Source organism: Pelodiscus sinensis, chromosome 1 (assembly GCF_049634645.1).
Source record: "Pelodiscus sinensis isolate JC-2024 chromosome 1, ASM4963464v1, whole genome shotgun sequence".
Lineage (NCBI taxonomy): Eukaryota > Metazoa > Chordata > Testudines > Trionychidae > Pelodiscus > Pelodiscus sinensis.
Window position 1 is genome coordinate 40876099 of NC_134711.1, and position 23224 is coordinate 40899322.

At 43.5% G+C, this 23224-nt stretch overlaps 1 protein-coding gene across 8 annotated transcripts in view; it reads left to right on the plus strand.

Annotated features, from left to right (window-relative positions):
* The window catches only part of ATP6AP1 (ATPase H+ transporting accessory protein 1), a 106707-nt gene that overhangs the window by 34714 nt on the left and 48769 nt on the right, over nt 1-23224 (plus strand). For all 8 annotated transcript variants that reach the window (XM_014573383.3, XM_006122584.4, XM_006122587.4 and 5 more), the window contains 3 exons: nt 5911-6104; nt 10077-10117; nt 18213-18298. In XM_014573383.3, the coding sequence (XP_014428869.1) occupies nt 5911-6104; nt 10077-10117; nt 18213-18298 (321 nt within the window). The remainder of the gene's footprint in view (nt 1-5910; nt 6105-10076; nt 10118-18212; nt 18299-23224) is intronic.

Below are 23224 nucleotides of genomic sequence, written 5' to 3' on the forward strand. Positions count from 1 at the left end.
TTATTCATTAGAAAAATGGAGACAGAAGCCCAACAGCAGAGTGGGGGCTATACTGTTTATTCCGTCGAGTGTACATGTATGATTACCTTTCCTGTGGGCGGGTGGCTTATGTGTGCACCCTTTGCAAGGAGCTCCTGACCCTCAGAGACCAAATTCAGGCTTTGGAGGCCAGGGTGGCTGAACTGGAGGAGCTAAGGGAGGTAGAGAGATATGTTGATGAGACTTTCTGGGACACTGTAGTACTGTCCCATCTCCAGTTTGAGAGCCCCAGTGCTCTTAAGGGGGATGAAAGTATCAAGGGAACAGAGCATTCAATGGGAGCAGAGGGAAACCATCCCGTAGTTGGGACCCTCCTCCCAGAGGATGTTGCGGTATCCTCTCGCACTGAGGATACCTCTGAGGGGGAGGGAATGCCAGTTAGGAAAAGGCAGGTGTTAGTAGTGGGTGATTCGATCGTTAGAAACATAGATAGTTGGGTTTGTGATGACCGGGAGAACCATATGGTCACTTGCTTGCCTGGTGCGGAGGTTGCGGATCTCTCGAGGCATCTAGATAGAATTATATGTAATGCTAGGGAGGAGTTGGTGTTCGTAGTACATGTAGGTGCCAATGACGTAAGGAAGGGTAGGAGAGATGTCCTGGAGGCCAAATGTAGGCTGCTAGGAAAGAGACTGAAATCCAGGACCTCTATGGTGGCATTCTCGGAAATGCTTCCAGTTCAACGCGCGTGGGCAGGCTGACCTTCAGAGTCTCAATGCGTGGATGAGATGATGGTGTAGGGGAGAGGGGTTTGGAATTATTAGGAACTGGGGACACTTTTGGGAGAGGGGGAGCCTATACAGGAAGGTTGGCTCCACCTAAACCAGGGTGGAACCAGACTGCTGGCACTAAACATTAAAAAGGCCGTAGAGCAGTTTTTAAACTAAGAGATGGAGGAAAGCCGATTGGTGTGGAGATGCACGTAAATCGGAGGGAGACTTCTCTTAGAGGAGAATCCATTGATAGAGATTCTCTAAGCTGTAGTCAGAAAGAGAGGAAGAGAGAGGGCAAACCATGGGCCAGAGCAAACAACCGCATACAAAGGAATCCAATGCATCAGGGAAGGACAGACAAATAAGCAGTGGCAAATTTTTAAAGTGCTTGTACACAAATGCTAGGAGTCTGACTAATAAGATGGGTGAACTAGAGTACCTCATATTAAATGAGGAGATTGACGTACTAGGCATCACTGAAACCTGGTGGAATGAGGAAAATCTGTGGGACACAATCATACCGGGATATAAAATATATAGAAAGGATAGAGCAGGCCAGGTGGGTGGTGGAGTGGCACTGTATGTAAAAGATAATGTAGAAACAAACAAAATAAAAATATTAAGTGAATCAACATGTTCAATAGAATCGCTATGGATAGTAATTCCATGCTCCAATAATAAGAAATTAGCAGTAGGGATATATTACCGACCACCTGACCAGGACAGCGATACTGACATTATTTTGCCTCTCTAATCTCCCTCAGCATTTCAAAGAACTCTATAATAATGAGGGATTTTAATTACCCCCATATTGACTGGGTACATGTCACCTCAGGAAGAGAAGCGGAGATAAAATTTCTCAATGGCTTAAATGACTGTTTCTTGGAGCAGCTGGTGCAGGAACCCACAAAGGGAGAGGCAATTCTCGATTTAGTCCTGAGTGGAGCACAGGATCAGGTCCAGGAAATAACCATTACAGGACCGCTTGGGAATAGTGACCATAATATAATAACATTCAACATTCCTGTGGTGGGAAGAACACCTCAGCAGTCCAGCACCCTGGCATTTAATGTCAAAAAAGGGAATTACACAAAAATAAGGAGGTTAGTTAAACAGAAATTAAAAGGCACAGTGACTAGAGCCAAATCCCTGAAAGCTGCATGGAAACTTTTTAAAGACACCATAATAGAGGCCCAACTTAAATGTATACCCTGAATTAAAAAACATAGCAAGAGACCTAAAAAAGAGTCGCCGTGGCTTAACCACCATGTAAAAGAAGCAGCGAGGGACAAAAAGGTATCTTTTAAGAAGTGGAAGTCCAATCCTAGTGAGATAAATAGAAAGGGACATAAACACTGTCAAATCAAGTGTAAACATGTAATAAGAAAAGCAAAAAAAGATTTTGAGGAACAGCTAGCCAAAAACTCAAAGAAATAACAAAATGTTTTTAAGTACATTAGAAGCAGGAAACCTGCTAAAAAACCTGTGGGTCCCCTAGATGATTGAGCTATAAAAGGAGCAATCAAGGAAGATAAAGCCATTGCGGAGAAACTAAATGATTTCTTTGCTTCAGTCTTCACGGCTGAGGACGTTGGGGAGATTCCCAAATCTGCACCATCCTTTGTGGGTAATGAATCTGAGGTACTGTCCCGGATTGAAGTGTCATTAGAGGAGGTCTTAGAACAAATAGAAAAACTTAATGTTAACAAATCTCCGGGACCGGATGGCATTCATGCAATGGTTCTAAAAGAACTCAAATGGGAAATTGCTGAACTATTATCTGTGGTTTGTAACCTATCCCTTAAATCGGCTTCTGTACTTAATGACTGGAAGGTAGCCAACGTGACACCAATATTTAAAAAGGGCTCTAGAGGCGATCTGGGCAATTACAGACCGGTAAGTCTAACTTCAGTACCGGGCAAATTAGTCGAAACAATAGTAAAGAATAAAATTGTGAAGCATGTAGAAAAACATAATTTGTTGGACAAAAGTCAACATGGTTTCTGTAAAGGGAAATCCTGTCTTACTAATCTGATAGAGTTCTTTGAAGGGGTTAACAAACATGCAGACAAGTGGGATCCAGTAGATCTAGTATACTTAGATTTTCAGAAAGCCTTTGACAAGGTCCCTCACCAAAAGCTCTTGTGTAAATTACATGGCCATGGGATAAGAGGGAAGGTCCTTTCTTGGATTGAGAACTGTTTAAAAGACAGGAAACAAAGGGTAGGAATAAAAGGTAAATTTTCTGAATGGAAAGGGATAACTAGTGGTGTCTCCTAAGGGTCAGTCCTAGGACCAATCCTGTTCAACTTATTTATAAATGATCTGGAGAAAGGGGTAAGCAGTGAGGTAGTAAAGTTTGCAGATGATACCAAACTGTTTAGGATAGTCAAGACAGAAGCAGACTGTGAGGGACTCCAAGACGATCTCACCAAACTAAGTTATTGGGCAACAAAATGGCAAATGAAATTAAATGTGGATAAGTGTAAAGTAATGCACATCGGGAAAAATAACCCCAACTATACGTACAGTATGATGGGGGCTAATTTGGCTACGACAAATCAGGAAAGAGATCTTGGAGTTATCGTGGACAGTTCTCTGAAAACTTCCACACAGTGTGCAGCGACGATCAAAAAGGCAAATAGGATGCTAGGAATTATTAAGAAAGGGATAGAAAATAAGACCCAGAATATCTTACTGCCCCTGTATAAAACTATGGTATGCCCACATCTTGAATACTGTGTACAGATGTGGTCTCCTCATGTCAAAAAAGATATTTTGGCCTTGGAAAGGGTTCAGAAAAGGGCAACTAAAATTATTAGGGGTTTGGAACGGATCCCATATGAGGAGAGGTTAAAGTGACTGGGACTTTTCAGTTTAGAAAAGAGGAGACTGAGGGAGGATATGATAGAGGTATATAAAATCATGAGTGGTGTGGAGAGGGCCAATAAAGAAAAGTTATTTTTTTAGCTCCCTAAATAGAAGAACTAGTGGACACCAAATGAAATTAATGGGTAGCTGGTTTAAAACTAATAAAAGAAAGTTCCTCTTCACATAGTGTGTAGTCAACCTATGGAACTCCTTGCCAGAGGAGGCTGTGAAGGCTAGGACTATAATAGAATTTAAAGAGAAACTAGATAATTTCATGGAGGTTAGGTCCATAAAAGGCTATTAGCCAGGGGATAAAATGGTGTCCTTGGCCTGTGTTTGTCAGAGGCTGGAGAGGGATGGCAGGAGACAAATCGCTTGATCATTGTCTTCGGTCCACCCTCTCTGGGGCACCTGGTGCTGGCCACTCTCGGCAGACAGGATACAGGGCTAGATGGACATTTGGTCTGACCCAATACGGCCCTTTTTATGTTCATATGTAATGTGATAGAGAACAGGAAGAAGGAGTAGGAGGAGAAAAGCTTTAGCAACCCCATAACACTTGCACTAATTAAGAGAGAATTTGTAACAAGTTTAAGAACAGAACACTAGATATAGTGGCAATTAGCCCTAAATTTAGAAATGCAAAAGAGAACATATTATGAACCAGGTGTCACAGTCACATGGCATTGTCTTAGACCTAGTTAAAACAAAAGACAGGACTATGCAGCACTTTAAAGACTAACAAGATGGTTTATTAGGTGATGAGCTTTCGTGGGCCAGACCCACTTCCTCAGATCTATATGTGGAAGAAAATTGGCACAACCATATATACCAAAGTGATACAATCAAAAAAAGGGAACACATATAAAAATGACGAATCAGGTTTAATATTTTTATGCGTTCTCTTTTTTTTTATTGTATCACTTTGGTGTATATATGGTTGTGCCAATTTTCTTCCACATATTGATCTGAGGAACTGGGTCTGGCCCACGAAAGTTCATCATCTAATAAACCATTTTGTTAGTCTTTAAAGTGCTGCATAGTCCTGTCTTTTGTTTCAGCAAGACCCAGACTAACACGGCTGCATCTCTATCACTATTAGACCTAACTAGTCCCTTTCAAGTGCACCCTTCTGCTATCATTACACTTCTCCAGAAGTACCCACATGGTTCAGCCATTCTAGAACTGGATTTCTGCATGGCAGTCCCCTCCAGTTCCCATCAGGCCTGAATGAGCTTAGCACTTGTCAGAATCTCCATTTGAGAGCTTGAGACAGGATAGGTTTGCAGTGACACAGCAACAGCATCTTCAGAACATTAGCATTATTTATTCATTCTTGCAGAAAGAGATTAAAAAAAATCACTTTCCATGAGAGTTTGGCTTAGAAGCCCAAGAAAAAAAATTATGCTCACCTGATCAAATAGCAGATATTATACCATTTGATCAATCCCAACTGAGCCAGCTCATTTCAAATTGTGTGATTCAGGTTTTGAGTAGCAAACCAAGAAGTAATTTTGATAATACTCATTTAAAAAATTAAATACCATCAACATGACATTCTGTGATCCCAAAATAGGCATAATTAATCAAATTATTTGTTACAAGAATGAATATTCAAGATGCAAAGTGTATAGACATGATAAGGTGGCTGTCTGATATTGAATTGTTCTGTTGTAACTTGTGCTTACCATATTGATTAATTTCAGTTAAAAGAGCATTAATTTCCTGTCTGACAGTAGTTTGATGCCCTTCATGTATTAGACTGGTAGCGTCAAAGCACTTCTTCATAATGTAGTAGCCATAAAGATGTAATAACTGTGTCAAGACACGTTGGTATAAAAGTGTGAGGAAACTAGCACTGTATATATTCTGAGGATACAGGCCAAGAGCTGTCAGTGTATCCCCTTTGAGTAGCATGCTTACAAGACTTCACATGGAGTATGTGCTAAATAAAAAAGCCTGTTGGCAAAAATATTAATACATTACTGGTTGAAAAATGCAGAATTATCTTTGTGAAAATATTCAACAAAAAAGCAGATCAAAATTTTGAATTGTTGATATTTCAGTAATTTTATAATATGGTGAAAAAATAAGCTTTGCAAACCTTTAATGATACTGAGTTTTTTTTCAGGCATTTCTACCAATGCTTATTACTTTTCATAATTTTGAAATTGCATTGTTGGATTTGTGTGCAGATTTGAATATTATACTCAAGAATATAAAAAAGCAATCCGCTTGTGTCTTAACTATGAAACAGATGATTAAATTCTGCACATACTTATTACAGGAGCTCCTTCATTCTTCATCCTCCTCCTTAGTTTTATCAGCGGTTGACAGTCAGGCAATCAGTCATCTTCTGGATTATCTTCAAGAATCAGTGGATTGGAAACTAACCAACTTAGATGAGGTTGAGATATCTAAGCTGGAAGTGGACACATCCAAGCCCAACATATTTGTGGTAAAGCTACAGCCAATCAAAAGGTATTGTGTGTGTTGCAGTAAAGAATTGAATGAACATTTCTGAATACAGGATTTTCAAGCCTTCTTGCAAATGCCATGTGCATTAACCATGGCTACGTCTAGACTTCAAGCCTCTTTCGAAAGAGGCTTTTTCGAAAAATGTTTTCACAAAAGCCTCTTTCGAAAAAGAGCATCTAGACTACAACCAGTACTTTTGAAAAAGCAAGCCCGTTTTTCGAAAGAGAGCACCCCGGCAGTCTGGATGCTCTCTTTTGAAAAAGCACAGTTTGCATTACATAGTGACATTTTCGAAAGAGCACTTTCGAAAAAAGGCGTTGTGCCTCGTAAAACGAGGTTTTCTGTGGCGAAAAAACTGCCGTGTTCTTTTGATTTACTTTTGAAAGAATGCAGCAGCAGTCGAGACACAGAGAATGTTTTTTTGAAAAGACCACTTTTTTCGAAAAAACCTGTAGTCTAGACATACCCTATGTGTATTAAGACCCAGATTTTTAAATGTATTTAGACATTACTGTGCTCTGTGTTGCAACACCTTTGGAATCCTAAATGTTATTTTCAAAAAGGATTTAGGCACTTAGGAGTCTGAATCACACTGGCAATGAAATGATTGAGTGCTTGAATCCCTTTTGAAAATTGGATTTAGGATCCTAAATCAGTTAGGTGTTATAATGTTGAGCACAGCAATGCTCAAAAACTTTAAAAAAACCTGTGCCTATGAACATGGGATTACAGGAGTAAGAAAGCTATCAAATATGTTGCCCTAAATATACACTCTGTATTTTCACATTTACCAATGACAATATTTGAATGGTGTAGAGAAGGTCAGTCCAGTTTTATCTGTGTCACCTGGAACATCTAATGAAATTAAATGGTAATATTTTTATAACTTATAAATGGAATTATTTTATGCAACACATAACTAACTTTGGATTCACTGCCATAAGGTTTTCTAATGTTTAAGAACCTAGCAGAATTATAAAAAGAATGGGATGTTGAGATCAATCTTAGATACATTAAACAGGATAATGAAATTATAAATATTAAATAAAATATAAATTATACAATGTTAAAGGAAATTATACAATTATTCGTACTTGTATACGCCATCTTTTCTCTGCTGGGACTAGGGAAAGTCTCTTCATAGGCATGTTATTGCATGATTGATAGTTCTGGATAGTTTTACATCTCTCTCTGGTAAAGAGCGCTATTGGAAATAGGATACTGAACTATTCTGGACCATTCTCTTGAGCTGGAATAGCAATCTATATATTTCTATGTTTCTGTTTCAACAAAAAGCCACAAAGTTTATGGACAGTCTTATCAGGTGCTGTCAGCATTCCTGTTAGGTGCTTTATTTCAATATAGTTATACAAATCATTGAGTTTGACAGGACTTTGATTATTTATTTAATCTGATAACTTTTTCTATTGTCAACTTCACCACCACTTGACATGTCTCTAACTAGCATTTCCATTCTCTTTCAAGTGTCAGCAGTGATAAATTACTGTAAAAATTTCTGTCATTGATGTCATGAGAGGAAAGCGCACATGGAAATGCTTTTAAACATAAAAGTAAATTGTTCAGGTGAAAAATCAAATGTTACATTGAAATGTATTTTGTGGGAGTGGCTATTTTGCATCTGAGCTCATTGGAATCTACCCTGTAATATTTTCAAACCTTTGAGCATTTTCTTTTACATTTATAGCTCTTGGAATTGCGTACGATAAAGCAAATAGTTTGAAGCTGATGCTAAAATGTTGCAAACCACACTGCAAGACATTGAGGTCACCATGAAGCAACTTTAAAATTATTCAAGAAAGCTAATGGCACAGTAGGGTGCATTAGGAGGAGCATTGCCAGCAGATCTAGAGAAATGATTATTCCCCTTTATTCAGAGCTAGTAAGCTCACATCTAGAGCATTGTGTCGAATACTCCTTTCTCCCATTACAGAAAGGATGTGGACGCACTGGAGAAGGTCCAGTGGAGGGCAACAAAAATGATTAAAGGGTTGGAACACATGATTTATGAGCAGAGGATGAGGGATTTGGGCTTATTTTGTCTACAGAAGAGAAGAGTGAGGGGGGATTTGATAGCAGCCTTTAATTACTTGAAGGGGGGTTCCAAAGAGGATGAGAGAGATTGTTCTCAGTAGTGACAGATGACAGAACGAGGAGCAATGGTCTCATGTTACAGTGGGAAAGGTCTAGGTTGGATATTAGGACTATTTCACTAGGAGGGTGGAGAAGCACTGGAATGAGTTACCTAGGGAGGTGGCAGAATCTCCATCCCTAGAGGTTTTTAAGTCCTGGCTTGACAAAGCCCTGGCTGGGATGATTTAGTTGGGCTTAGTCCTGCTTTGGGGGTTGGACTCAATAACCTCCTGAGGTCTCTTCCAACCCTGTGATTCTGTGCTTCTATGATTCTCTTATTTGTGATGTGGAATTTTGCTTATTGCTGTGCCCTAAAGGCCAATTTTTGCCTGCCCTGTGCAAAGGGGGGAAGCAGATGCTGGGTAGTCCCTTCTCACCTTAGTGGACCTGCAAAGGAAGCAGCTATAATTCAGTTTGCTACACTGAGGAACACTGCCAGCAGCATTAGGGACCCTAGAAGAAGCATGTTTAGGCACAGTGAAGATACCTGTCCTGCTTGCAACATAAACCATCAAGCACTATCCCAAAGACTACAGCCAGAGATTATGCCACACTCTTGTAAAGAAGCTCAGGAACCACCTTATCAGCATTCTATATGTAACCCTTCTGCCAGGTAGCGTCGGCAGCAGCCATGGCTGAGTTCAATATCTAGGGGTTCCTTTTCATCCATCTCACACAGACCTGGGTCAAGCCTCCACCCAGTAGCTCTGGGAAATTCACACAACATCCCTGGGTGTCTCTGGGAGGCAATGATTCCCCACTCATAAGCACAGAGTCTGAATATAGAAAAGAAACCTTTAACAAAAGGGGAGGGAAGTAACGTGGCATTAATTTGGGAAACCACCACAAAAAAAGTTCATAACCAAAACTACGATTAAACATCCCAGCTCAAATGGATTGATCAGTGTCCTTTGCCTCTCAGGCCCACAAGTCCAGCAATGTAAGTGTCTCATTCACATGCCCAAACTTTCTCTGTACCCCACTCACAGTTGCTGCCCTTGGTCAGGGCAGATAAGAGCTCAGGGATGATTTTCAGAGCTCATCTCCCACCCTTGGGCGGGTGGGGATAGGCAGCATCTCACCCATTCTGTTGGCCACTCACCATTGCTCCTGCCAGCTGCTCCCGCCAGCCATCCTGCTGGCCACCTTGCTGGCTGCCTACTCCTGCAAGCCGCCTCGCTGATGACCTCTTGCTGCTTTTACCAGCCTCCTCCATCCGCTCCCACCAGCCGCCCTGCTGACTGCCTGCCGCTGTTCCTACTGGCCGGCCGCTGGCCGCTTCCACTAACCACCCTGCTGGCCACCTGCTCCTGCTTCCACGATAGGTCTAGTTCTGGGCCAAACCTAGTGATTTCAGCTCTTTGTCAGTTTCTCCGTGATTTCAGCTCTTGGCCTGCCACCTAGGCTGACCAAAAGATTCCAGCTGCCACTGAAGTAATATTTCAAAATAACAAAGACTCCTTATGGAGTTTGTTTTAGGTCCTAAGGAGCTTATGTCAAACATGACATAATGAGAGGGATAAAATTTAATTTACTGACAAGAGGAGAGTAGGATCAGGTTAATTCCAATAGTGTGGCTTGTTGGTGTGGGGAATTTAGAAGCTTGATGGAGCAAAGAAGTTTGGGTTTTTCAGTTGACTAGCTTCTTGTGGGCTTTGCAGAAGGAAAAAAATGGATTTTAATGATGGATTGAATAAGGAAGGAGTAGTGGCTTTTCAGAGCAGCAAAGGAAGGGCTCTCCAAAATGATCTTTAACTCATTACATTTATTGACAATTATTCTGGTCTATGCAATATCTTAATTATCTTTTCTTTTTTTGTATAGATTAAATGGAATTTCTACTGCAAAGGCTTTCACTGAAAATGGTAAGCAAGCTATCACTATATCCAGTGTTTCATGATTTTGCCCTGTTTTCCTGAGTGCATGCTATATCTTGTAGTGACTCCCAACAGTTGATATGATACTATTACTAGTTCTTTAGGATTCTATCAATCTGTGTGCACCTATATTACATGTCTGTAGCCAATCCTAGCATTTAGGCACTGACAATCTGATCTAATGTCTACCTGAATCAATGGAAGTCTGCCAATCGACTTCACTGAATCAAGACCTAACAACGACTGGTCTTTTTGTGATCGATATTGTGAATTCCATCTGTCCTTTAGTGATAATCCTCTGCTCACAATGCCTCCCATTTACTTCTATAAATTTTAGCCCCCCCCTCCCGATCCATATGTTTGTACATTACAGTGCACACATATAAATAGGTGGGGTCTGGCTCAAGTAAGAGTAAGAGGGAGAGAAGTAACATGGTAAGAGTGAGGTAAAATGAAACACGTGATTGAAAAGATTGAAATATACTTCTCTAGCCTCTGCAAAACGATAACGGGGCAGCTCAAAGAGTGCTTGATTTTAAGTTTAATTTTTATTGGTTCTCTAGACAACACACAGAGTGAATGTTAAGGGGTGCATCAGTGCACACATTTTTGTATTAAAACCTTTTTTTTTCTACGGTATGTAAGCTAGATGTAAAAAATTACTACATGCAAATAGACAGTCTTCTTTTTCTCGGGATTTTAACTTGGGCTCCAAATTATTTGTATTATGAGACTTATAAATAATTGTTGGGCAACCTCATGGTCACCAGTAATTGCACACACAAACAAGTCATTACTGTTGATGGCTAAGTGGCTATACAATGTGCTTGCAATTATATGTGACCCAGGAACTGCAGCACTACAATCAGGGGCAGCTATTTGAAAACCAGAACACCTTAGTTCTGGAGTTAATGTTGCTTTGTTTTTTCATAGAACAAAGTGAATTTGGTTTTTAAATAGAAATTAACTGGCTCTCTGTCTCTGAATTCTCTGAGAGGCTATGGTAACATCACCAGCTGAAAAAAGCACAAAACATGAGACAGCTAGGAGCTTGACAATCTGCCAAGTGGGGACTGTCAGGCTGTGTCTACACTGGGCCACTTATTCCGAAAAAGTGGCTGCTTTTCCGGAATAAGCTGTGAACTGTCTACACTGGCCTCTTGAATTTCCGAAAAAGCAGTGACGATTTACTGTAAGAAATCAGCTGCTTTCCCGGAAAAACTATGCTGCTCCCGCTCAGGCAAAAGTCCTTTTTCTGGAAAACTGTTCCAGAAAAGGGCCAGTGTAGACAGCACAGTAGTCTTTTCCGGAAAAAAGCCCAGATCGCGAAAATGACGATCGGGGCTTTTTTCCGGAAAAGCGCGTCTACATTGGCCACAGACACTTTTCCGGAAAAAGGGCTTTTCCAGAAAAGCAGCCTGCCAATGTAGACGCTCCTTTTCCGGAAAAACTGAAAACGGAATAGTATTCCGTTTTAAGCAGTTCCGGAAATTCATGCCAGTGTAGACACAGCCTCGGAGTGTAGCACTCACTGGTTACACCCCTTGCAATCATTCCTATTCTGGAACTGAAGAGGTGATATAGGAGTTGGCTATGCCCAGTCGATGTGTATTAGGGATTCACTGGTCCAGGGAAGGAATGGCTAGTTCCTGCTCGCTTTACATAGATGACCAGCAGAAGCTAGGCCTTGGCCTGCATTTCAGTTGTGCCATCAGCTATATAAAAGTAGAAATAGATGCTGGCTCCTCAATTCTTGACACCACTTCAGCTCTTTTGGTTATTTTGTCAGCCAGGGTGATGCCAAAGTGCTGCTGAATAAGTCCTGAAAATGTCAGTAACAGTGAATTTAAACTTGAAAAATGAAAAGTTACTGAACTGCTGATTTAAAAAAAAGGGGGGGGGGGAGAAATCCCACTGAAGGTCTGTAGAATTGATGGGCCAAAATCATATAGGAATCTTGCTTTGCTGTTCCATCAACTGCTTTAGATGAAGCACCCCCATTACAGCTTTCTAAATAATGCATTCCATGATCCAGCAAATCTGTTTAGTATTGGCTGCACAACGCTACCTATTTGCCAGCTATTCCTGCTGTCCGGAGACCTCTTGAGGTCACAGTTCCTTGCAAGGTCATTAATTATTTGTATATATTATTTACTGACAATTGATAGCTACTATTTGGTGTTTGGACCAATAACAAAAAATACCATTTGTCTCATCTTTGTAACATGACAAGAATGTTGTAACCCAATTAATATTGTGTATTGTTTCTGACAACGCCAACAGTAAAATGAGAAAAAACGCTGCAGTCCTGTAGCAGTGTTTAGCAACTCTATCTAAAAGCCTTGTATACATGTCACAGTAAATTCTTTACTTTCCTCCCAGAGGCGTACACAGAAAGATCTGCTGACAAGGGGAGGGGCAAAAGGGACAATTGCCCTAGGGCCAGTGATTCAAAAGGGCCTGGTGCTCTCAGCTATTGCTATCACAACTGGGGCAGCAACTGTGGCAGCAGCTGAAGCCACGGGCCCTTTAAATTGCTGCCGAGTGCCATGGAAGGTGTGGTGGGTAAAGGGGCCAGTCCTCGGTACTGCCTGGAGTGTGTCAGGCCCCTCTACCCACCAAGCCTTCCATGGCACTCCTTGAAGAGTTTATCATCTAAGAAACTTTCATAAAGATTGTTTAGAAGAAATGGATATTGTGTGTCGTTTTTTTTCTTTTTTGTATAAGGTGAATTGTAGTCTTTATCAAACATTCTAGCCTGAGTGTGTTCACGTGACAACATCTCTGAATAAACAGAATGCCTCTAGACTTTTCTGAAAGGCAAAAGTCATTGATATTCTTGGTAGCTATAGCTACGCTTGTCTCCTTGTTCAGTGAAATACTAAATAATAGGTTATTATCTCAGAAGTTCTTTGATTATCTTAAATGAGACAAATACACATGCATTTATCTAGTATTATACCTGCTGAAATGGGAACTAAAACTGTTGGGGTTTTTTAAAGTGAAACTGCTGCCTGTGCCTACTGCATACAAATCATCAGGATGTAATTTTTCAGATCTCCTAGACAAATATATGGAATGTAAATAGTCATTAATGTTGCTGGTAAAAGTGTGTGTGTGTGTGTGTGTGTGTGTGTGTATGTGTGTGTTTATAGGAGATAAAGTTTGGTCATCATTTTAAAAATAACACCTTTTAAAAGCCACCATTCTTGACTGAAATCATTATTGTCTTAGCTGTACAAACTTGACAAAATCTAGCTGAAAAACAGTTATTTCCATTTTCACCAAAGCTGCTAAGTGTGAAGGCACAATTTCACTAAATAGAAGACATTAAAAAGGTAATAAAATGGGAGCAAATGCTGATAAATGAAAATTAAACTCAGTTACTGTAGCTTCTCCACTTTGAATCCATATGAGAAGCCTGCTTGTCTGCGTTGTGAAATATTCATTTATCAGAAAGGTTTGCTTAGTAGATATGAAGTAGCAAAGGTACTGAGACAGGAAATTTTAGCCCACTGACTGACTTCTCTGTCAATCACACCAAAAAAGCTAATTTTTTACTGAGATCCACCACTAGTGTCCTTTGTCTTATGTAGTTTTTTCTTAGCATTTTCAGCTACATGTTGGTAAATCTTAGATAAGCTGTAAATTATCATAATTATGTATAATTGTATGAATGATGGATTCTTTGGATTTCCTTACTGAAAATGTCTGCAAAACTATGACAAGACACTGACTTTGGAAAACTAGGTAAAGGTTGGACTTCCCAAAACCAGGACTCTGTCATCTGGCAACATTCATGTTCCAGCAGGGCCATTGGTGTTCCTGGACCAGGGAGTCCAGGCTGGGAGCTCTAGTGGCAAGAAGGCTGACTGCTTTGAGTCTGGCAGGGCTGGGACCAGCGCCAGAGCCTCAGTAGTGCAGCAAGGGCCATGGCAGCCCCAATAACAGGGCTGGGGATGTGGCATTGGGGATGTGGCATTAACAGCAGCTATAGTAGCGGGACCAGAGCTAGACACAGCAGCCTCGGCAGCCCTGATAGAGGGTTCAGGGGGCCAGAGACACAGCAGCTCTGATAGCAGGGCTGGGGCCAGGACAGTTCAGGTTGCCAAGGCTGCAGCAGCGTGACAGCCTGAAAAGGGGGGGGGGGGTAATTGGAGCTGGCAGCAAGGAGGGAATCTAGTCTAGGGAGCTGGTAGCAGGGAACCTTCTGTGGTTTGGCAAATTCCCTCATTAGGGATTGGTCGGGTCTTGAGGGTGCTGGACCAGAGAGGTCCAACCTGTACTTTGTAATGATTCCTCCATGTATAACCATATGGTTATATGACTTGGCTTATCATCTTTTCTCAAAGGGTATGTCTACACTACAAAGTAAATTCGAACTAACAGCCGTTAGTTCGAATTAACTTTAATAGCGATTATACATGCAAACCGCTATTTCGAATTTATTTCGAACTAGCAGAGCGCTTAATTCGAACTAAGTAAACCTCATTCTACAAGGAGTAACGCCTAGTTCGAATTAAGTAGTTCGAATTAAGGGCTGTGTAGCCATTTAATTCGAACTAGCTGGAGGCTAGCCCTTCCCAGGTTCCCCCTGGTGGCCACTCTGGGCCAAACCAGGGAAACTCCTCTCCTCTCCTCTCCCCGAGCCCCAGGGCCCTTAAAGGGGTAGACTCTGGCCAGACGGCACTTGCCAGAGCCAGCCCTGCCAGCAGTTGCTGCCCCTGACCCAGTGGCCCAGGATGAGCCAGATAGCCAGTGACAGGCAGCCGTCCCCCAGGATCCAGGGACCAGCCAGGTGATGTCGCACGCCCTCCTGGACTAGTGCAGAGGTCATGGACCTCATTGAGGTTTGGGGGCAGGCCCCCAGCATCCATGATCTCCACACTAGGAGGAGGAACGTGGCTGTCTACTGCCTCATAGCGGCCAGCATGGCCTGAAAGGGCCACAGGCGCACCCAGGAGCAGGTGCGCCTGAAAGTTAAACAGCTGCAGCAGGCGTATGCCAGGGCCACCAGGGGTGCGCCACGGCAGGGGCTGCCACCTGCCCCTACTTCCCAGCCCTTGACCAACTCGTGTGGGGCAGGGCAGTCTGCACCAGCCTGGGAGGCAGCGTGCCAGGACCGGAAGGCCCTGACCCGGGTGCACCAGAGGGGCCACCGCCAGCTGTTCCGGCACCAAAGTCAGCAAGGTTGGCCAGGGAGGCCATACCGGGTAAGTGCCAGCACTGTCCCCTGCCCGGGGAGGGAGACCAGGGACTGAGCGCGTGGGCTGTGCCTCCCATGGATCACGCAGCCACCTGTGCACTTGCGAGCATGTACCATGCCACCCTTGGGCAGGTGGCTCCAGCTGCGTGACACCCAGGTGCCGTGGCTCAATAGGCGCATGCATGTGTGAAGAGACCTGACACGCTCCCGACCCGGGGTGGGACCCAGCAAGATGCCCCCTCTACACAGAGGCAGGGGATATCTCCCCCCAACCCCGGCCACACAATACACAGCACAGGGGCATGGGTGTGGTCTTGGGGCAGCTCCCAGTCCCCGGGAGAGCCAGCCATCCTGACCATAGCCTCTGTGCAATCACAGCGGCTCTTACAGTGCAGGGCACAGTCGCCATCACGTCGCAGGGCGGGGCTGGGCATCATCCACTGTGTCCCCAGGGAGAACTGACCACTCCTCTTCTTTCTCTACAGCTGCACCAGCTGCTTGTGCAGGTCACATCACCCCACCCGGGACATGCTCCCACACCAGCAGCCTGCTCTGGACCACCACCACACAGCAGGAGTACTGGGACCAGTACCTGGGGGCCCTGCGAGCCCTGCACTGCACCATCGAGGCCTGGATGCGGGAAGACCTGCAGCTCCGCCGGGAGCAGCTTGTGGAGGACCGAGCAAGGAACTGTCATCTGTAGGCCCTGATGCAGAGCATGGTGCCCAGTGCCGGTCCAGTGCCTGCTGCCCCCCCCTCCCAATGACTGTCCCTCCTCCCTCTCCTGCCCCCTCCAACCTCTTCCTCCTCAATCTCCACACCCCCCCACCTCAACCTCCGGACCCTCCTCCCCATCCTCTCATGGATGCCGAGGCCCCCTCCCTCACCGTGCTGGGAGGCAGTTGGCCCGGCGAGACCCCCACCCCAATCCCTGAGCTTCTCCTCTCCCTTCTTCCCCTTGCTTTCCCCTTCTAGCTCCCTCCTCCCAGTTTTCTCCCTCCCCTCTCGCACCCTCTCTCCTGCCCTTTCCTGCCTTCTTTCCCCCGTCTCCCCAGAGTTTCATTCCCCCTCCCCAGTTGTGTTAAATAAAGACAGTTTCTATTTTTGAAAATACATGTCTTTTATTTGACATCAGGAAGTAGGGGCTAAGGAAGGGTAAGTGGAAGGACAAGAGGGAGGAATGGGGCACAAGCCCCCAGTGGGGCAGACCGGAGAGACTGTTAGTGCTTCTCAGGGTGGAAGCTCTCCCGCAGGGCCCCCTGGATCCTAACATCCCCTCGATGGTCCTCCCAGATGGCAGCCTGCAGACAGTGCAGCCAGGCTGCCGGCAACATGTCCACGAGATGCAGCAGAGTCCCCGGGGGCAGGTCTGGTTCCATGTTGCAGAGTGCCGTGGTGTCCCGAGTGAGGGCAAGCAGAGCACTCCGAGACACAAATGTTTTGCTGTCCCTCAGTGAGGTAGACCAGCAAGCAGAGAAACCTGAGAACTGTCTGTCCGGGATGGGGAGTGGGGTCCCTTTAAGCACAGGCCTCGGCTAGCCTGAGGCAGCAGCAGCCCAACACACTAAGTCCAACCCTGATGCCCTTTTGGCACTGGTTCCGGCCAGCCTTACCTTCGATTCAGGGTCCACTCAATGTGGACGTGCTATTTTGAATTAGAAAAACTCTATTTCTAATTAGTTTTTGTGTGTAGATGCATTATTTCAAATTAGTTTAATTCGAATTAACTAATTTGAATTAAGTTAATTCAAAATAGCACTGTAGTGTAGACATACCCAAAAATATTAACAGCAGTGCTAATTAATGGCCTGCTTTTGCTCCTATTGACGTCAATAAATACCTTCCATTGACTTCATACTTAATAGGATCAGGCCCAAAATTCACAAAGGCAAGTAGAATTTTTACTCTCAGTATAGTACATATTGTGCATGTATTTTAGGTATAATAATCCTTTAATAAGTTTCCAATAATCATATGCTCTGAATGTTCTGGAGTACATTATATAATTTCTCCTTATAAACATGGTTTACTAATTCTTCAGCTTTATTTTCAATTAGCTTGTAATTTAACTAGCAGCTTTAGAGATCTTTTCCTCATTTGCTAGTGATCTTCTCTTCCTTTACTTTCCTAAAACGCCCTCTCTCAGATATTTACAGATAAGTACACTTTCTATTGTACTTCCTTCTCAATTTCAAAATCCCTCTCTTATCTGATTTGTTATCTTGTCTTGTATGGACTGTAGCTTCCTTGGGGCAGTAAATTTGTCTTACTCTCTTTTTGTAAATCCAGACTCAGCTGGAGTAAGGTGTCCAATTCAGGGCACCGCACAACTTTTAGAAAGATGTAAACAAGTGGGAGAGAATCCAAGGAAGAGCAAGAAAATAGTAAAAGCTTTCAAAAGCCTGACACGTGAGGAAAGGTTGAAAAAACTAAACCTCTTTAGAATTGAGAAGACTGAAGGGGTGGAAAATCTGATAGATATAGAGGACAAGGATCAATTGTAGCCAGGAAGACTCAGGTTAGACGTTAGGAAAAACTTGTTAACTATAAAGACATTTAAGCTCTGGAATAAGCTTCCAAGGGAGGTTGTGGAATTTCCATTACTGGAGGTTTTTAAGAACAGGTTCATAAAACATCTGTCAGGGATGGTCTGGGTTACTGAGTCCCAAGGAGCCTGGACTTCATGACATTTTGACGTTCGTTCCCACTTTATATTTCTGTTCTTCTAAATTGTCATGAAACTTGGGGGTCACATAGCTGTTTTTAAATAAGAGTACTTATAAGTTTAAATACTTATCTCTGTTGTTACTTGTATTATGATCATAGCTTAGAGTCTCAACTTAGAGTTTGGTAAGCTATATAAATGTGTATTTACAGACAAAATAATTGGAAGACTGACTACGATTCTGCAAGAACAAGGAATTCAGTTTTCAGCAATTTATACTGCAATGAGACCTTCAAGCGTGAGTAGTCTTCCGTGTCTAGAGCTGTCAATTTTATGGCGTATAACAATACTTGCTAATGAATGTTTTATGAGACTTTTAGGATTGCACAAGTAAGCAGTTAGGCCTGTACAAGACTTTGTACAGAAAAATTGTTTGGATTTTCAGTGATTGCCCTGTACTTTTAATAGATAGTTAAGAATTTGTTATTTTAGTGGTCATAACTTGTAATTTTTAAAAAACATGTTTAGATTCCCCTCTCCATTTAATTCTTGTCTTTGCATAAGAAGAATCTTAATGAAACACTGGTTGGCTCAGGATTATCAAGTTATTCATCTCTAGATGGTTCAGCTCTAGGTCAGGTCATTATTAGCCACACGTTGGTAGTTGTAAATTGTCCAGAGAACTGAGTTGATGGCCTAAATCTAGTTCAAATAGATGAAGTTCAGCAGAACTGATTTGATTTTTTTGGTGGTAGTCTGAGGAGAAGGAACAGTAATCAAATAGATACAGACACTGGACTACCATCTTGTCATGTTTGCAAATAACACACAGCTTAGTAGAGAGGTATACAGTATAATGATGAGGGCAGGTTACTTTCTTCAGTGTGACCTGTTTTTCTTGGCTAGCTGGTTGAAAACAAACAACATAAACTTTAATGCAAGGTCATACAACTATAGCAACAAAGAACAGAGGACACACTGAAAAGATTGTGCACTGTATTCTGAAAAGCAGGACTTTGAAAAGGACCTCAGCTTCTTAGGGTACATCTATATAAGGATCTCATGGCTGTCCTAGGTCAGCTGACTTGGGCTTGCAGAGCTCAGGTCTCAGTTTAAAAAATAGTGGTAAACCAGTATGAGGAAGCTTTCATTGCTGTTGCCTTTGCTGCTGTCCATGTTCTGTGAATAGAGTGAACTTAAGTCTCCAGAACTTTCCGTCAGTCTCTTTTCATCAGTAATAAAGTCTGTGTTTTACAGAAGGTCCACAGTAATAATGACACTGAGGGTATGTCTACACTACCACCCTAGTTCGAACTAAGGTGGTTAATGTAGGCAACCGAAGTTGCAAATGAAGCCCGGGATTTAAATATCCCAGGCTTCATTTGCATCTTACCGGGCGCCACCATTTTTAAAGCCCCGGTAGTTTGGACTCCATGCCCGCGGCTACATGCGGCACGGAGTAGGTAATTCGTATTAGGCTCTCTAATCCGAACTACCGGTACACCTCAAGTAACGGTAGTTCGGATTAGAGAGCCTAATCCGAACTACCTACTCCGTGCTGCATGTAGCCGCGGGCACGGAGTCCGAACTACCGGGGCTTTAAAAATGGCAGCGCCCGGTAAGATGCAAATGAAGCCTGGGATATTTAAATCCTGGGCTTCATTTTAAACTCCGGTTGCCTACATTAACCACCCTAGTTCGAACTAGGGTGGTAGTGTAGACATACCGTGAGTTATCACAGTTCTTTTCTGTATGAAATAGAAGGAAGACAGTCATTCTCAAATTGTAGAGATCCATTTGTTAGATTTTGAAAACAAAATTGGGATTGGTCACAGGAATGCAAGGAATGTTGAGAGTAATTTAAAAGGACTATTGAAATCTGTAACGATTTTAGTGACTCAATTTAGGCAACTTTATTAAATAATTAAGTAATGCAGTCATTTTTAATTCTTCAATATTCCACAGACTGAATCCACTTCTAATTATTTGCAAAGTACAAGTGATCTTAAATTACTGCAGCAGTTTCAAGGTTTGTCAGCTGCCATACAGGGCTGTAGGAGTCAGCTAGTGAAGCACCTGTGAAGCACCTGTTGGACATTCACCTATCCGTATTTCTATGTGTAAATATGTGTTATGCTTCTCCATCTATACTTGGTCCAGTGAAGATATGAATGTACCCAACTATCATCCAAAGCCAAATTTATTCCTTCACCTCATGCTGTAGAAGTTTAGGTCCTACATTAATGCAATTGGTTCAATACCCAGTGGCAATCAAGAAGCTGATCATGATATATAGCACAAATATTTGTGTGAAAGGGAATTTGACATTATTTTTTACTTCTGAAGAATGCCACCAGCCTCTATATTTAAATTAAACTCTTTATACTATATCCAGCACAATGTTTTTGGCATTCACTTCTATTTATAAGCTAATATCTCAGTGTACTTTTCCTTGGATGGTCTAATCATATATAGCATTTATCCTTCAGACAGCTCATTTGAAATAGTTTAGTTGCAAAGGAATGGGAAAATGCTTCTGTTTCTAATTACTATTCAGTTTAAAGAGATTTGGTATGAGAGATTTGCTGTTACCAAGTTGGCGTTCTCCATTGATAAAGGAAAGTGACTTTAATCATGATGCTTTTCTTATAAAAAAGGTTGGTATTGTATTTGTAAATGCACTTTCTACCAAGGGGATCCTTACTCCAGAGCTAGCAGTTGTTCCTCTTAGCTCCCTTGCAGGTGATTCTGCTTCATAGCAGTTGCTAAGCAATTTATGACTAGTGGTAATGCTTCCTTGCACCAGCCTTCTCTCTCTAGTGGAAGCTTCCATAGCCTCAAGCACTACTAAAACAATTATAAGAAATGCTTATCAACGACAGAACCTGGGCAGGATTCCAGACTCTTTCTCAGAGAAAATGAATTAATATGGTAGAAATCAAAATCCTCTTATAATTAAAGTCCTTTTTCTCTATTGATGGAGAAGACCAGTTTTAGTCAGAGAGTCCAGAGAGCTCTCTTGTGGCTGAGAGGCAGTTAGTGAGCAGGCCTGGATGACCACAGCCAAGGAAGCAACATAAAGAAAATCTATCAGGAGATAGGGTATGTCTACACTAGAAAGTTAGTTCGAACTAACGGACGTTAGTTCGAACTAACTTTCCTATGCGCTACACTAGCGCTTCGCTAGTTCGAATTTGAATCGAACTAGCGGAGCGCTTAGTTCGAACTAGGTAAACCTCATTTTACGAGGACTAACGCCTAGTTCGAACTAGCTAGTTCGAACTAAGGGCTGTGTAGCCCTTTAGTTCGAACTAGTGGGAGGCTAGCCCTCCCCAGGTTTCCCTGGTGGCCACTCTGGCCAACACCAGGGAAACTCTATGCCCCCCTCCCGGCCCCGGACCCCTTAAAGGGGCACGGGCTGGCTACGGTGCCCGTGCCAGGTGCAAGCCTGCCAGCACCCAGCTAGCAGACCCTGCACCTGGCACGGCACAGAGCCACCCACCCGATGCCCCCCAGCCCACCCCCTCTTGCCGGGACCAGGCTGGCGGCTCCCGGGAGCTTGCCCTGGACCGCAAGAGGCGGGCACCTTCCTGGGCTAGTGCGGACATCGTGGACCTCGTCCACGATCTCCGCACTAGGCACAGGAAAGTGGCCGGCTAGGGCAGGAGAGCTGCCAGCCTGGCCACCCAGGACCAGGTGTGCATGAAAATCAAGGGGGTCCACTGAGACCCCCGACACTGAGCCCTGAGCTTACAATGGCCGTCCTGGGTCAGACCAAAGGTCCATCTAGCCCAGTAGCCTGTCTGCCCACAGCGGCCAACCCTAGGGACCCTGGAGGGGATGGACCGAAGACAATGACCAAGCCATTTGTCTCGTGCCATCCCTCTCCAGCCTTCCACAAACTTTGGGCAGGGACACCACTCCTACCCTCTGGCTAATAGGACTCCATGGACCCAACCTCCATGACTTGATCTCACTTCCCTTTAAACTCTGTTCTAGTTGTAGCCTTCACAGCCTCCTGCAGCAAGGAGTTCCACAGGTTAACTATTTGCTTTGTCAAGAAGAACAACTTTCTCTTACTAGTTTCAAGCCTGCTACCCATTCCTTTCCTTTGGTGTCCTCTAGTCCTTCTTTATGGGAACTCAGGAAGAACTTTTCTGAATGCACCCTCTCCACCCAACCCCTGCTTTTAGAGACCTCTATCCTGTCCCCCCTCCGTCTCCTCTTTTCTAAGCTGAACAGTCCCAGTCTCTGTAGCCTCTCTTCATCTGGGACCTGTTCCCAACCCCTGATCATGTTAGTTGCCCTCCCCTCTCCCAGCCTTTCTCTTCCCCTCTCCCACCTCCTTTTCCCAGTCTCCCCCAGTTTTGTTCAATAAAGACAGAGTCAATGTTGGAAGAAACGTTATCTTTATTTTGTACATCAATAAGAAGGGGGGCTAGGGAAGGGCAAGTGGAAGGAGGTGAGGGAGGAATGGGGTACGAGCCCCCGATGGGGAGGACTGGGCTGGCTCTGCGGGCTTCTGGGGGTGGAAGCTCTCCTGCAGCCCCCCGATTGCCCCCTCTCCCCAGATGGCAGCCTGCGGCAAGTGCAGCCGGGCTGATGGCCGAGTGGTGTGATGTGCCCAGTGTGGGCACTCAGGGCACTCCAAGCCAGAACTTCTTTGCAAGCGGGGCACCCCTTAGAACTGTGTGTCCGGGGTGGGGGTCGGGACCCTTTAAGCGCAGCCCTCGGCTAGCCTGAGACAGTATCTCCATGCTCTAAGTCCTCCTTTTATGCCCTGCCGGCACTGCTTCCGGCCATCATTAAGCCCTGTTCAGAGTCCACTCAATGTGGACTTACTAGTTCGAACTAGCAAAACGCTAGTTCGAACTAGTTTTTAGTTCTAGATGCGTTAGTTCGAACTAGCTTAGTTCGAATTAACTAATTCGAACTAAGTTAGTTCGAACTAGCGCTGTAGTGTAGACGTACCCATAGAGATTTATCCAGTTTTTCTCTCTGTTTGTTTCTGCCATAGCTTCTGGGCTACAAGCTTGGAGTTAGATGGCTAATAGCATAGAGCAGCAGGTCTATGCTGAACTAATTGAACTGGTTTTGATAACCAGTTCAAGATTCCTCTGGATATTAGATTCTGTCACATGTAATATGATAGATTGTCACCCCCAGGGAAGTTTGGAATCTGTGAGAACCACTGCACTCCTCTTAAGAAATACATCTGGGTTGG